The sequence below is a fragment of the Oreochromis aureus genome, linkage group 17 (genome assembly GCF_013358895.1).
Source record: "Oreochromis aureus strain Israel breed Guangdong linkage group 17, ZZ_aureus, whole genome shotgun sequence".
NCBI lineage: Eukaryota > Metazoa > Chordata > Actinopteri > Cichliformes > Cichlidae > Oreochromis > Oreochromis aureus.
The window spans coordinates 38,869,907-38,885,545 of NC_052958.1; the positions used below are offsets into that span (position 1 = coordinate 38,869,907).

General features: G+C 41.7%; 1 protein-coding gene across 7 annotated transcripts in view; it reads left to right on the plus strand.

Moving 5' to 3' along the window:
• cbll1 (Cbl proto-oncogene-like 1, E3 ubiquitin protein ligase) overlaps positions 1-9,935 on the plus strand; it is a 12,109-nt gene extending 2,174 nt beyond the window's left edge. For 2 of the 7 annotated variants that reach the window (XM_039600852.1, XM_031736083.2), the window contains exons 2-7: positions 2,619-2,783; positions 4,158-4,190; positions 6,734-6,840; positions 7,029-7,112; positions 7,192-7,265; positions 8,459-9,935. In XM_039600852.1, the coding sequence (XP_039456786.1) occupies positions 4,163-4,190; positions 6,734-6,840; positions 7,029-7,112; positions 7,192-7,265; positions 8,459-9,467 (1,302 nt within the window). In that variant the 5' untranslated portion in view covers positions 2,619-2,783; positions 4,158-4,162 and the 3' untranslated portion in view covers positions 9,468-9,935. The other 5 variants (XM_039600850.1, XM_039600853.1, XM_039600851.1 and 2 more) reach the window with 5 other exon arrangements.
• The last annotated feature ends 5,704 nt before the right edge of the window (positions 9,936-15,639 follow it).

Sequence of the window (15,639 nt, forward strand, 5' to 3'; positions counted from 1 at the left end):
GTAAGCAAAATGCAAAGTAGGGCCGAGACGTTAGCAAAACTTGTTCTTCGTGCTATATTTTTTACCTGGGTAGCCGTCTTCATATCAGCTCTAAGAGCTAACGTGACTACAAAGCGTCCTCGTGGAAAGTGGTTTTGCTAAGCTAACCCGTAATCTCCCAGGGTAACGTTAAAGCTTGAATGGTGCGGGCTAGCCAAAAGTGGCAACGCTTGAGTACTTCTCGCCAAAAGTGAACGTTACGTGCTAAGTTGGTCTGAAGGGTTACACGAAATATTCCACCAGAGTTTATGCAATTATTAAACCCAACTGTAAACGATATATTCTCACATGTTAGTGGGCTTACAGCTAGCTGCGATTTAGTTGGGGCGCGAATGCGGCTTGATTGTTAGCATATGCTAACCACTTAGCTGTATAAAGAAATTCTATATCTTATAACGAGTCTCGTGACACTGCTAACCCACATTCACGAGTCCTTTTTAGCTTTTTTTCTAATAGTGTTAAAGGCGAAACGCTAACGTTGTTAGTCTAATTTCTAATTGTTTATATTACTCTGCAGTTTTACTAAAGTTATAAACCGTTGCCAACTATAAATATCTGCGGCTCTGAGCTCCTTTTTTGTTGTGGCTGTGCTGATGGACAGGTAGGAGTTTCTGTGTCGTAGACGACATTGTGAGAGTGGAAGCAGGTGGAAGGTATCAAGCCTGGAAAGGTGGAGGTATTCGCTGGACAGAAGAGGAATGACAGTCAGTAGAATCAAGACAGAATAGTTGTGTGTGAATGAGAAGGAAGCGGGTGGAAAGGTGAAGATGCAGTGAGTATATGTAATGAAGGTGGTGAGTTGTATATTTGGGGTCAGCCATCCAAAGCGACGGGCAATACACAAGAATGGCAAAGTCGAGAGTGCATGCAGGGTAGAGATGAGTGTCAAAGATGATTTGTTAGTGAATAATAATGGCGAGAGTGAAAGGGAGGAGTTACAAGATGGTAATTCGTTAAAGATGTTAACATTTTCATTGGGAGTGACGAAGATGTACAGGATTAGATGTCTCATATTGAGCAGTTTGGAGACAAAGTTAGAGAGGCAAGGCTGAGATGGTTGGGACAGAGGACGTTGAAGGTGGAGCTGTCAGGTAGGACTGGGCGATATGACCCAAAATTCATATCTCTATATTCTTGAGCTGGATGGCGATATACGATATACATCTCAATATTTTTTAAAGCCATAAAGTAAGAACAAAAAGAGTTCTTAGTCAAAGCTGTGTCCAAAATCTCACATAGGCACTTTTATTAACATACAGCGTAGATGTACAAGAAAAAATTGCTCAGAAATAAATTATCAGCATTTATTAAATAATAATGGTCCATAAATAAAATAAAACTATGTTGTTTTGTGCATAACAAAGCTCACAATTGTGCAGTCAAAATGTAAACTAACAGACGCTGAGCATAATAACAAAGACAGACAGATTTCACAGCTGCTCTGTTTTCAACTTCTACTGCGTGACTGACAGCCTGGAGTTTGAAATCCGCTTCGTAACCATGTCTCTTAACAGGTGCCATTTGTGCTCCTTATACACACGCAGTACGGTAATATTACGTTAAAGCACAGTACGTATTACTCCGCAAGGCTCCTTGGTAGCCGTAACGATCCAACAATCCATCAAGCGGTGCGGCTCCGTAGCTTAGCAAAGTCGTACTAAAACATTTTTTGAAAGGTTTCTGAGCACCGTGTACCACATAAAATCGGCTCGCGGTCAGTAAGCACAACCAGAATTCATACATAAGGTGCACTGTAGATTTTTAGCTCGTTAACGCCGTCCAGCCCCACGCACGGGGCGATCCGCGGTAACTCGTTAACAGAGATTTGCCCCGTTAATGCGGTTATGGCGTTAACGTCACGCTGACAGCACTAAAATATTAGTATCCAAATGTTTTCTTTTTACCGACCAGCTCCTCTTTGATAGCTGCCGTGTCCATCTTGTCGTTGCTGCAGGTGAAGCGATGGGGGAGGGGGAGTTGTGTTCAGTGACGGAGAGGCGAGGCGAGGCGGAGTAACGTTGCGTAGAGACAAAAGTGGACGAAAGAGAGGCAAACTTGCGGCTCCACAAGTATAGTTATAACGTAACATAGACTATATCGATATAAACGATATTGTCATATCTCGTATAAAAACATATATATATATATACATATTAAAAACTCGATATATATTGCCCAGTCCTACTGCCAGGCAGAGGTTGGTGTTATAGAAGAAGATGGGGATTGGGTGAGACGGAGGCAGATGATCTACTGTGGCAACCCAAAAAGAAGCATCCTGTTTAACCTTTGAGCCACTGAGTTTCACCATAAAGTCTCTTTCCAGAATAAAATTATTTGTAATCTTGATGTCACCAATGTGTACAGGCAAAGGACTCTGTTACAAACACTGTCACAATCCAGTGACATCCTAAAGGCTTTAAAACCAACTCTTTGTAGATGGATATGTGTAACTGTTAAATTTTGGTGTGTCTCTTGAGTCCACCACATGAGGTATCCCTCACTAAGTGTGTAACTCTCCAAAGTACAGTGCACAACATATAGGACACCGTTTCAGTTGATATACTCTTTTTGTTCAACAGACAATGATCTTCAAGGAAGCGATGGCTCTGGGAGTTTGGGAGGCCCGGATGTTCGCAGACGAATCCCCATCAAACTTCTGTCCAAGCAGCCAATAAGGAGCAAACCTCAACAGCGCCCCCAGAGACCTGTCAGTAGAGCTTGTAAAAGTGAGACTGGAGAAGATGGTAGGCACACTATGTAGTACAGAATGCCCATTAGCACTAATGTTTTTATAATGTCACACTGTATAGGCAAAAGTATTGGGCCACACCTCTTAATCAAGACTTTTTCAATCCTATTGCCACTGTAAATACATTTGAATAGCTGGCTGCCTTTACAAACATGGGTCATTCACTGAATTCAAGAGTGGAGCTGTAAAAATATTGTGGTAGTTGAAATAAGTCAATTCCTGAAATGTGTCTTACATTTGATGTTCCACAATCAAATGTAAGTGGTACTACTGCACAGCAGCAGCCCACATAAAGGTACAAAGCAGTGCCAAGGTGCATGGTTTGTAAAAATTGCCAATGTCGGTGTAATTAAATGAATGCAGAGTTCCATTAACACCAGCACAAAAACCGTCACATTTCACTGGGATATATATACAGCATATGAAGTAGAACTTTTCTTTCATCCCCACCCCAGTGGGTCAGGCTGCACACTTGATTTGGCTGCCCCCAGTGTGCTTTGTCTCTCCTCCTGTCCCTGAACCAGGAATGTTTCACAAGTTAGGCAAATGTATAAAATATTACACAACAGAGCCAGCATACAGTATATTAAGTATCTATGTGGAGGGAGAAAAAAAAGCTTCTTTTTCTTCTGGTGGTAGGAGTCATTGTAGACTTGATGACACGTGTTACCCAGTTATTAGTGACGTACTCGTGGGCTGAACAGAGATGATGTGCCAGTGGTAGCAACAGACTTACAGTCTGACATGTGGGCATCTTTCTTTAACAGTAGTTGTGCAGTGACACTTGTAGTGGTAGTTGGATTTGAACTTTTCTTCAGGCAAATAGAGCTCACAAGTTTATCCACATTTGCTGGTTCATCTTTGTTATTTGGACTTGAAAAAGGATATTCAGAAAAAGGATCTCAAGCATTTTTGTATGTTGTTGTACTTTTGTAACGCTGTCTCTGCCGCTCACAACGGCCATTTCTCTTGGCCTGACCTGTCGTGACATATCAATTACAATACATCATAACAGTATCAGTTTAACAGAAAGTGTAACACTTGTATTATTGATGCTTTTACAGTCATCCAGTCTGGATATCATAATACGCTGGCACACAGTAGCACTGTGACAGCCTACTGCCATATGTCATTGTGCTGCTTAGGGATTAACTGCAGCACTTGCACACAGTAAAGAAGATGGATGTCATTTTTATTATTTTCATCATAAATTCAGTTCTTATAAAATGTAGTACTCTTCAAATGTCATTATCTTAACGTTGATACTATTTGCTACTCGTTTAAAAAGAAAATAGGCTGTGCCAATGTGAAGTTTGATGTTGCCATACCGATGCTGATTCTTTTTTTTCTTTTCTTTTTTTTAACAAAGTAATCATGAAATCGATGATGAGGACAGCATCAAGTAAGCTTTTTAGATTTTATTTGTGCCTTTCATTTTAGTTTCCATGTACATACAATTGTTTTATGCACACAGAATATTTTAAGCCACTTTGGATTAGTGACACTATAACTATGCTACATTCTTGCCCTCCTCTTTGGGAAAAGCTGAAGTGTAGTGTAGGGCTGCTCGATTATGGCAAAAATGATAATCACGATTATTTTCACTGAAATTGAGATCTCGACTATTTGACGATATTTATTTAACAATAACAATGTATTGAATAATGGCTTTAAAGATTGTCAAAAAATAATATAAAATAGTGTGCAAATACTGATAACAGTGCAAATGTTTGCAATATAAAAAATAAATGAAAAATGTAAACATCTATGTTTAGTGAACTTCAAAATACTGCACAATATTTGATCCACGTCTGACTCCGTGAACCCATAATGTTTCCACCAATGTTCCCTCAAATATTTCATGTGTCTGAGCGAACACACAAACTCCCTGAGCGTCCCTTGGACCACTGTGAGCGACATCAGACGTGTGCACTGTGGTCACGCCAGCATCTAATCCATCCAATTCAATTCAATTCAATTCAATTTTATTTATATAGCGCCAAATCACAACAAAAGTCGCCTCAAGGCGCTTTATATTGTACAGTAGATAGCACAATAATAAATACAGAGAAAAACCCAACAATCATATGACCCCCTATGAGCAAGCACTTTGGCGACAGTGGGAAGGAAAAACTCCCTTTTAACAGGAAGAAACCTCCGGCAAGTTACATGGTTTATTAAAATAATCAAATCACAGCATTTACATTTATGTTAGACTACTTTTAATTAACTGCTTTAGCCCACTTACAATGAAAATGTAAAAAATCCTGTTCATTGACCTGTGTAGGATGTTAACACTATTGGAAGTAAAAATAACTTGAAGTCCAATTTTGAAAACAACTTTCTTTCTTTTTAAAAAAAGCTCTGACTTGTATTATGAGTCTGTGGTCTGGGAGAGAGTCTGTAACTCTGTCTGCAAAATACAGTATATAATGACCAATGTTGGGCAATTAATTATATAGTTACTACTTCAAAAAGTAACTCAGTTTGGCAAACAAAGTTTTTTGCAGCTATTTATTTTTTTTTAATGCAGCCAAGGCGTTTTTAAATAAACATTTCAAACTATTTACAGAACAATCAGCTGTTCTGCATCAAATCTGATGCCACACAAATTATTTGTGCCACTCCAAAAAATCATTTCTGTCCACTATGAGATAAAGGAGAACAACAGCCTGATACCTGCAGGCCTGACAACAGGAGATGTATCACTGCTGTAACACCTGTAACATTCAGCAGCCGCCTCATTGTTCTGACACACCAACAAAACTATTGACTACACTACACACTAACTACACACTAACTACACACTAACTACACACTAACTACACAAGATTTGCGCTAAACGTCTCAAATCTCTCACATCTCAGAACACCGCCGTCACTCCTAAAACTTCCCCCCGTTTCTTAACAACTAGATGCCACGTTGCCATATCATTTTTTTGATTGGTCGACACGGTACTTTTTTCGACCAATAGGAAAGGGTGGGGGGTTTTTTGGTTTCGTCTTTACTCACAGGTGGAGAGTGCTTTCCTTATAAAACGCCGTTTTTACCGTTTCTTCCCGCAGTAAATATAAACAACGATAGTATTCAGGAAGAAAACCAAACATTGCAGATATTTTTATCATAACTCTGGTTTTACGTGGCCGATCAGCACAATTTAAAAACTGGTATAAAGTCCACACTTTTCCCGTCAGTTGTTCCGTCTGTCCTGCTCACATCTCCAATGGTTGTACACGTTGTCATTAACGTGGCTTCACTGCACATCAGCCACGCCGCTTTGCTCGCTAAAACACCGGTGTCGGCACATAAGGACGCTGTCATAGCCTGTCAACGACGTTGATTGGCTGCGTATATACGAATGTGAATCGCATCATTGGCTGGACTACAGGATAAGGTGGCATCGTTCTAATCCCATACAGGAGCAGCCAGTCACTTACTGACTAACACTGCAAAACAGAATTGTTAAAGTTTTAATTTTAATTTCAATTCAGGTTAGATTTTTTTGTGCGCAACGCAGATTTTCTGTCTTGCAGAGACCGTGCCAGCAGTGCGCAATTGCGCACGTCTTGCAGCTTAGAGGAACATTGGTTTCCACACCACTGAAGTCGTTTCACCTCTTTTCAACCAACGGCATTCTTTCTTCAGCAGCCATTATCCTCTCCTCTCCAAATAACTTCTGCTTAGCTTTCCGAGCTTCCCTCGGGTCCTCTTGTGACGCGTGTTCGAAACGCAGAGAGGTGCGCTCGATTTGCCACACGAGCAGCGAGAGTAAAGCAGGAGGAGGTGCTAATAATCGGCTCAGTCATTTTTAATGATCGTTGAAAACCCAGATCGTAATCGAGATTAAAATTCGATTAATTGAGCAGCCCTAGTGTAGTGTTTGTGTCAGGCTTTTTTAAAACACTGTTTTATTAATGCTGCTCTTGTTTTTTCTTTCTACTACAGATAACTTTGGCTTTAAGCAAGAGGACAGGTTTGACTGTGGAACTAAAGCTGGTGATGTGTTTGCAAGTCAGAGGAGATTTCCACAACCGTTGTTCTGGGACTATAAGGTACGTCTGCTGTGTGAGGGAAACAATATTAATGATTAAGTTGCATCATTACCAACATCAGGAACGTGGTAAAGGATTTCTTAGCCAGTAAGACGAGTAGGATTGGAGTTAAAGAAAAAGTATACAATTCTCTGGTTTTAGTTGTCATTACATGCATGTCATGTTTTTGTGTCCTCTTATTTCAACAGTTAAATTTGATTGGAGAAAAGGATGATGTTCCGATTCACTTCTGTGACAAATGCGGTCTCCCTATTCAGCTGTATGGACGGATGGTACATGTCTTATTGCTGTTTCTCTGCACAACATCTCAGAGTCATGTTACTGTCTAACTCTTGCCATCTGACTCCTCAGATTCCCTGCAAACATGTTTTCTGTTATGACTGTGCTCTACTTCATGAGAAGAAAGGAGAGAAGATGTGCCCAGGGTGAGACCATTTAACTTTGGTACATGGCAATGAGGGTAAAATAAGGATGGCATAAAATCACTACAGTATAAATCCACTAAGATGTCCCTGATTTAGTGACGTGAGGAATGGGACTTCAAGAAAATCTGAAGTCAACATCCTGAAGTCTTTTGTCTTGTAAAAGTGAAACAGGAACCCGAGTAATCTGTTAAAACCTGCAGTTGTGTAGTTTGACATCCACACTGCCAGGTGCACGAAGCACTCTGAATCATTCTCTCTGACAGTTAGAGTGGAAAAGTCTTTCCACCTACCTCGTCAACCAGACTGAAGACGGTTCTTTGTGTTAGGCCAATATTTTACTTGCTGAGCTCGTAGAAATGCTGCCTACTGAGCATTCTTTTTTAATCCTGGGAAAACTGATAGCAAGGAAACTAAAGGCACCATTTACAGCATCCACTTCAGGATTGTAGGGAGGCTGGAGCCCATGCCAGCTGTGTTAGGTTGAACAGAGTACACCTTGGACAGGGCTAATAGAGATGGTATCTACTGAGCTCAACTCAGCTCTACTGTGGTTTGGTCTTTTTCTATTACAATCGAGTAGCACCCCAGTGTACATAGGGTTGTTGTAGCAATGTGTCCGAAAGTCTGTGACATCATTTGTATGAGACACATACACAACTCAATGGCAATGGTATACCTGCTGCTCAGCCTGTGGCTTCTTGTCAGGTTTAAGGACCATGAAGTCGGTTTTCGCTCAGCCTTCATAATGATGCAAGGTTTCAAAAATGGTGGTTTTGATTTTTGTGATGGAGTCGCTCTCATAACTCAGCGAGTGACCCCATAGACTGGACAATCGGTGGCATGCAATCTGTTGAGGTCACAGAGGTTTTTGCATTGACCCGGCTCACTTGGAACCGCAGCCAAGCGGGGACTAAAAAAGCACCTGGTACAACCACCTGATAGAAAACCCTGAAAACCAAGTCAAGCCGAGTAGGAAAAGGGGCACATTGACCAGTTGGGGCGGTATGGTGATTGGAATTGTGGCCTCATGGAAAAAAGGTCCTGTGGTTTAAGCCACGGACAGGCTGTGTGGAGTTTGCATATTCTCTGTGGGTACTGTGAATTCCCCCAGTCCAAAAATAGGTTGATTAGGTCAAAAGCGATCTTGTCAAACTAAATAACTGAGCTGCTTGACTTTGTCCCTGTTTCTTCAGCCTGACCCTCTATAACTGCACAGACCCGGTTCAGCGCATTGAACAGTGCCAACGTGGTTCCCTCTACATGTGCAGCATTGTACCAGGATGCAAGCGCACCTACCTGTCTCAGCGTGACCTCCAGGCCCACGTCAACCACCGCCACATGAGGGCTGCCAAGTCTTCTGCAGGCCGCCAGGAGCCCGTGCACCTGCCCCCTGCTTCTGATGTGTCTGAGCGTTTCCGCCTGCCTCCACCTCACTTACCCAAGAACCATGTCCATCTCACCAACCCGCTCCAGCACGGGAGCCACGATCCTTACAGTCAGCCGCCACCTCCCTCCGCTCACGAAGGCCCGCCCCCAACCCCTTCTCTGGGTCCTGAGACATTCCGCATTGCCACGGTAACAACTCGTAAACACAGTAATCTCATCACTGTTCCCATTCAAGATGACTCCTCTTCCTCTCGCGAGCCCCTCTCTGCTGGGCCAGGCCCTGGCCAGCCTCCCCACCACCACCCCGGGGACTATCCTGGCCAGCCTCCTGTAGTGTCGCACTCTCACCATATGATGGCACCACCTCAACAGCATTTTGGTCCCCCGCCTCCCCCGCCGCCTCCCATTACACACCCAATGCAGCATCCTCCCCAGGCCTCTGGGACACCACACATGGTGTACAACCAGGCCCCTCCTCCCCCAATGTCCACAGCACCCCCACCTATTACTCCTCCACCAACGCACATGATACCCCCTTACATGAATCACCCACCCCCAGGACCTCCACCACAGCATAGCGGCCCTCCTGTTAATGCCCCACCACCTCATCATTATAACCCGAACTCCATGCAGCAGTTCCCTGAAGACCAGGGTACCCTCAGTCCCCCCTTTACCCAGCCAGGAGGGCTCAGTCCTGGGATGTGGCCCGCCCCAAGAGGACCCCCACCTCCACGAATGCAGGGACCCCCTCCCCAGGGCCAAATGCCTGGTCCGCACCATCCGGATCAGGGCCGGTATCGGCCCTATTACCAGTAAACTACCAACGAAATCAATCTGTGTCATTGTGTTCCATACTGCTTGTCTGAGTAATGTGATAGTAAACCTCAGGGTTCAAGGTTGTAGACATTGATTTCGATAAAACTGCCCAAAGCAAATGTGTATGTGGTGCACACTCAAGTTAACCGTGCTAAACCTTCCATTGAACATACTTTTGACTTGGAAGAGAGCAGGAGTGTCCTCCTTTTGAAACAACCTATGGTAAATATGTCTGTATATATGTCAGCTGATGCCACACATGTACATTTAAAGATGTTGAGACAATAAATTTTTAACAGCACATTTCTATCCTTTTGTTTGGCATGACGTGATGTAGTAAAATGTCATCTGGTTTCTTTAACAAGTTACTGAAAACTACATTTATCACTTGGTCTGACTGACAAGGTCTTCAGTATTTCTCATTAAAAAATATCTTGTGGAAAAATAAAGCTTTGCTTTGTCTGGTGATCTGTGTGGGTTTGGTTCCCATTTAGGAAAAACGATGTACCTGCACTGTCATGTCATGAAAAGACCATACAGCAAGCTACTTTAAGCAAAGAGCTATCATTTCTTCATGCTGGTGAAGGTGAAGAATTGGCTGTCGGCTCTTTTCCAGTCATCGTGATTTATTGCAGTTTTTATAGAAACAATTTGAAAAGGGAAACTACAGCAGTGTAACAAGGTCTGTAACAACAAACATGATAAACAGGGTTTCATGTAAATTGAGCGGATAATCCAGGAGACGGTCTTCTAGAGCTGAGTTTAGTGTATCTGCTAAACAAATAACCATACAACCTCTGCTTGTATTGTCTTTGTGCTTTTCAAGTACATGTAGTGTGGCGTCATGGAGGGTTGGGCCTCTGTACCTGCCCCCTGCAAACACACAGCTGTGCAGTTTTTCCAACATGTAAACTGTAAACAGCATGATGTATGTATATTTGTATTTGTGCTTCTCAATAACTTGTATACAACTTCTGGCCTTTAGTTTCAAGCTCAAATTTATAATTTACTTAAAGAAATAGACACAGTTGTCCACATCCATGATGTGCCTTTTAAAATAAAAAGCAGTATATTTGCTATTCGTCAATATGAATAAACTTGGAGTGCTTGTGGACACAAGCAGCAGTAAACAATATTAATGAGTACATGGGTATTATATTCTCAGCCATAATCTTCAGCTTTTGGTTATTTAGTGACTCCTGCCACTGGTCGACATGATCAATATCACAGTATAGAAAGAAGTAAAAGTACTTCATGTAAAAGGTTAGCTGAATTAAAGCAAGAAATGCTGAAATAACCAAAAGGACTAGTTAGAAGAATTTCCTATTTAAGAATTGTGAATGTTACATTATTAATTGAGTTTTTTTAAGCATGACTTTGAAAGGTCATTGGCTTGTCTGTGGACAGCATATTTTCATGTGTAGGTTTCTGTTTAAATAAATGATTTATTCAGTAGTGTGTGGGTTACTTTAATGGTATTTATGTACCGAACTATGTTCTATGTGCTGTTGGGTAACTTTTGAATATTATTTAGTAAATTACAGTTTGCATTATTAATCCGACTCGTAACTAAATCTTTAAAATAAACTTTAGAAAAGTGTGGTGACGTTGTTAAATGAGGGCTGGACCGAACGTCTAAGCACAGTACCACCATGTTGTACCACAAGATGGCGTAGCAAGTCAATGTAGCCACCAGCAGTCTGTCCAACATAAGAGGAGCAGAAATAATGAAACTGCATTAGGTGGTGCTCTAATAAACTTGTTAAGCACTGTACATGAATCTCTCTTTTCCTGGTTCCTGGCAGCTCCACATTCAACACTCTTTGCCCAGTACATCCCCTTTCCCCCCTCTGAACCTGTGCAGACCAGCTCAGCTTTCCTTCTTTAACTTTGTCTCCGAACTGCTCGGCCTGAGCTGCCCCGTCCATGTATTCAGTTATTTCCCTGCATTTTTCCCCCCTTTATTTGCTTTCACACATTTTAGAGATTAATGTGATGCATCACTTTGAACACATTACTTGATAGCTCTTCAATTTGCTGATCTGCAGTGCATGAGTTGTGAACTGAGAAGCTATAAGCAATAGAAATATGTTATTTTTACTGTTTTGAGTCAAAGCAGAGAAGTCTTGGATCAGGCTGTAAAGCTCCACTCTAGGAACCGTTATGTTGTCAGGAAGCTCCGGATTCCAGTTCAGCTGGAAAAGGGAGGTACTTGGCATCTTTTTGCAGGTCAAGCTCCTCTTCATTCACATGAGACAAGTCAAGTATTTGTATGTTTCCAAGCCCCAGAGAAGTTTCTGCTCTTCTGTTGCAAAAACTGGTTACCCCACACTGGACTATGACAAAGAGTCTGGTTCCATCTTGCCAAATTTAAAATTTATACTTGATAACTGGATTACTGGCCTGTCATTGCTTATTTTCACTGAGTGGTCCAGAGGTTTTCACTATTATTTTCAATTCAGTTCAGTTTAATATATGGCGCCAAATCACAATTGCCAGTTCACAACATTTGACTCAAGATGCTTTATATTGTAAGACCCTACAATAATACAAAGGAAACAGAGAAAACCCAACAATCATATGACCCCCTATGAGCAAGCCCTTTGGCGACAGTGGGAAGGAAAAACTCCATTTTAACAGGAAGAGTATTTTTATAAGTAGAATGGGAGGCAGAGCCTTCAGTTTTCAGGCCCCTCTTCTGTGGAACCAGCTTCCAGTTTGGATTCAGGAGACAGACACTATCTCTACTTTCAAGATTAGGCTTCAAACTTTCCTTTTTGCTAAAGCATATAGTTAGGGCTGGACCAGGTGACCCTGAATCCTCCCTTAGTTATGCTGCAATAGGTGTAGGCTGCCAGGGATTCCCATGATGCATTGGGTTTTTCCTTTCCAGTCACTTTTCTCACTCACTATGTGTTAATAGACCTCTCTGCACTGAATCATATCTGTTATTAATCTCTAGTCGTGTCCAAATTCATGGGCTGCATCCTCCTGAGGACCCGGCCTTCGCGGTCTACGTGGGCCGGGTCCTCAGACGGTCGGGTAGGCCGGAGTAAACGGCAGTGAAATTGGACGGTCTAGCCTTCTGATTAACGTCACCGCTGTCTCGGTGGAGTTGAATAAACTCGGCTGTCTGCTCCTTGCTATGTAAAATATAACGGGACACTGGCGTAAACTCTCGACCGTCTCACACTTCTGTTTAATCAGTTTTCTGTTTGACGTTTAGTCAGCTGTATAAAAACCAAGGAGGAACCCACTCGGGGGATAAATAAAGTTTTATTTTATCTAATCTAATCTAATATCTTTAATCTCAGCCAAGCCGATTTACTCACGAACAAACAAAACACTGAAAAAGCCCAACAATAACATTTTTAGGTTGTCTCAGGTACTTATATACTACGTTTAACCCGAGTAGCGAAAGTCCGCGGTGATCTGAAAATGATGTGCCGGGAGTTGTGCCGTTCTCGGCGGCTTCAGTGACCCTCGAGCTCCCGGCTCGCTATCGAGCTGGTGGGTAACAGGCGTCTCCGAAAACGTCGAAGCACTTTTCCAAATATGCGATATCTTGATAAACCGAGCAGATATTTGATGTTTACACAGCTACTTTCTCGCCTGAAAATATGTTAAAAGTTTATTTTGTGACCCAGAAAAATTAATAAGAGTAATTTTAAAACGTAGTACCGGCCGCCATTACCGGAAACTAGAGTTTGGCTGGGCCGCGCTATGAATTCTGGGATATGGTGGGCAAAGAAGGATACATCAGACCCATCCTCAAATTCGGAGAAAATGAGGACCCATTTGTCGGCTGCATTCGGAGCAGCCTATGAATTTGGACAGCCTTCGGCGCGTCGCTGTGACGTAATCGGTCTACAAATGCGGCCTCGGGAGGATGCAGCCCATGAATTTGGACACGACCTCTGTCTCTCGTCCACAGCATGTCTTTATCCTGTCTTCCTTCTCTCACCCCAACCAATCACAGCAGATGGCCCCGCCCCTCCCTGAGCCTGGTTCTGCCGGAGGTTTCTTCCTGTTAAAAGGGAGTTTTTCCTTCCCACTGTCGCCAAAGTGCTTGCTCATAGGGGGTCATATGACTGTTGGGTTTTTCTCTGTATGTATTATTGTAGGGTCGACCTAACAATGTAAAGCGCCTTGAGGCGACTGTTGTTGTGATTTGGTGCTGTATAAATAAAACTGAATTGAACTGAATTGAATTGAAGAAACTTCCAGCAGAACCAGGCTCAGGGAGGATCGGTCAGACCACTATGCAAACTGATAGACCCAAAGCTAAATAACTTGCTATGTCAACACCTCCATAAACCTGCAAAATCACTTACATAGCTCACCATCTATTAAAAAAATCCCCATGAGTAATGTCACAGAGGAGGCCACCGGGACTCTTTTGTAGTCATCACTAAGACCCTCAAAGTCTGTGATATTTGTTCCTGGTCTGTCCTTTGGGAGCAGGCGTATTTGCCACAGACTCAACCGTCAGGCTCAAGACGGGGAAGAAACCTGGTGGGTGTGGATGGAAAGAAATTGTTAAGCTATATAACATTCAATCTTATCTCTGCTTGTGAAAATGATAAGATCCACATACCTACACAGATGTGTCTTGATGCCAAGGAAGAGGTAAGTTAGCATGGGGAGAAAAAAAACTGTGTAGAGGCCATAGGTTGGAGGAAGCTCTGCGAGCGGAGCAAAGGCAAGTCCTAAATAAAGACATAGGTTTCAGAATGAGATTATGAAAAACACACTGCACTAGTGAAGTGTTATAATTCAGATACGAATGGGTAAGTTAGCCAGACCTCGCTAATGTGACCCAAACTTTAAGATTACCATGCTAGCCTATTAGCAATCTAGCATGCTACAGCTCAGAAGCATGTGTATCTCCTTAAGACAGGCTATTTGTACCTTTCGTCAACTAGACAACAGAACAGGGAAGTACTTTTTAATTCACTTCTTTTCACTTGTTTCTAGAGTTTGCAGGATTTCTGTAGCATTTTCCTAAATTTGTCTCATTGTCCATGAATTACTGTTTGTTTAGCAGATGCTTATAATGCCATCCTCTATCAAAGTAAGTTCTATTATGCTGACGCACATTTTCTTGTTGCTCGTTATTATGACTCTTATGTATGATCAATAACTTTTTTTAAATCTTATCTAGTGCCAGATTTCAACAGGACAATTAGAGATTTTATTTGATGTGGCAAGAAGCCATTCCAAGGTTTTTCTGTCTCGGGTTAAACTGTGAAAAGACCAGAGATGTGAAGGTCAGTGAGTCAGTCTGTATTATCTTTTATGAGTCATCATTATTATCATTATCATTTTTTATGATTAACAACACTTTCCATTATGTTGAGTAAAAACAAAATTCATACCTTTTTACCTTATGCAATACCTCAGTGCGTTTATGTAGCAGAGACTCCCAGGTTCTCCCATGTCAACAGTCTATTTCAGTCCTGCATTCTCACACAACTTAACACTGATATACTAAACTACTTTAACGTCGTCTGATATTAGCTGTGCTGATTTGTCTGAATATGGTAAGGTATTTTAATTCTCTTTTATTTGTTGAACATTTTTCTCATCGGTTAGTCCATCTCATATCAGCCAGTTTGTAAAACATTTACAACTTAACTTTAATAATTTGCATAAAGTTTTTATGGTGCAAAATTTCAACATTTATAACTGCCATGAAATCTTAGCTTTATACACAAACCGCGATATTTTTTATTAGTCTTTTTTGCCATCAGAATCTTTAATTTGGGACAAATACCATCAAAAAATTCAAACAACTGAATAATTAAAATATTTTGAGCATATGCAAATTAAAATCTTCAGATTGCAAATGACACCTACCAAAAATAATGTGAAAAAGCTTTTAACATGAGATTCAAAGTCACAAAATAAAAAAATGCCGAGGTGTTTACGAGTTCAGGAGATTCACAAAGCAGATTCCTAAAAGAACCTTTGTCTGCTTATCTAATCTGAAATCTGAGGTTAATCTCATCACTATGTTGGTTTTATCTTTGTTCAGCTCGATCATTAACACACACAGATTTTTATTCACTTTGTCATCTCCTTTTGTTTTCTTTCTCTTTATTGACCTGCAGTTAGGTCACGAGGACACGAGGATTTCTCACCTGTTGACATGTTTGCTCATTCGGCGAAA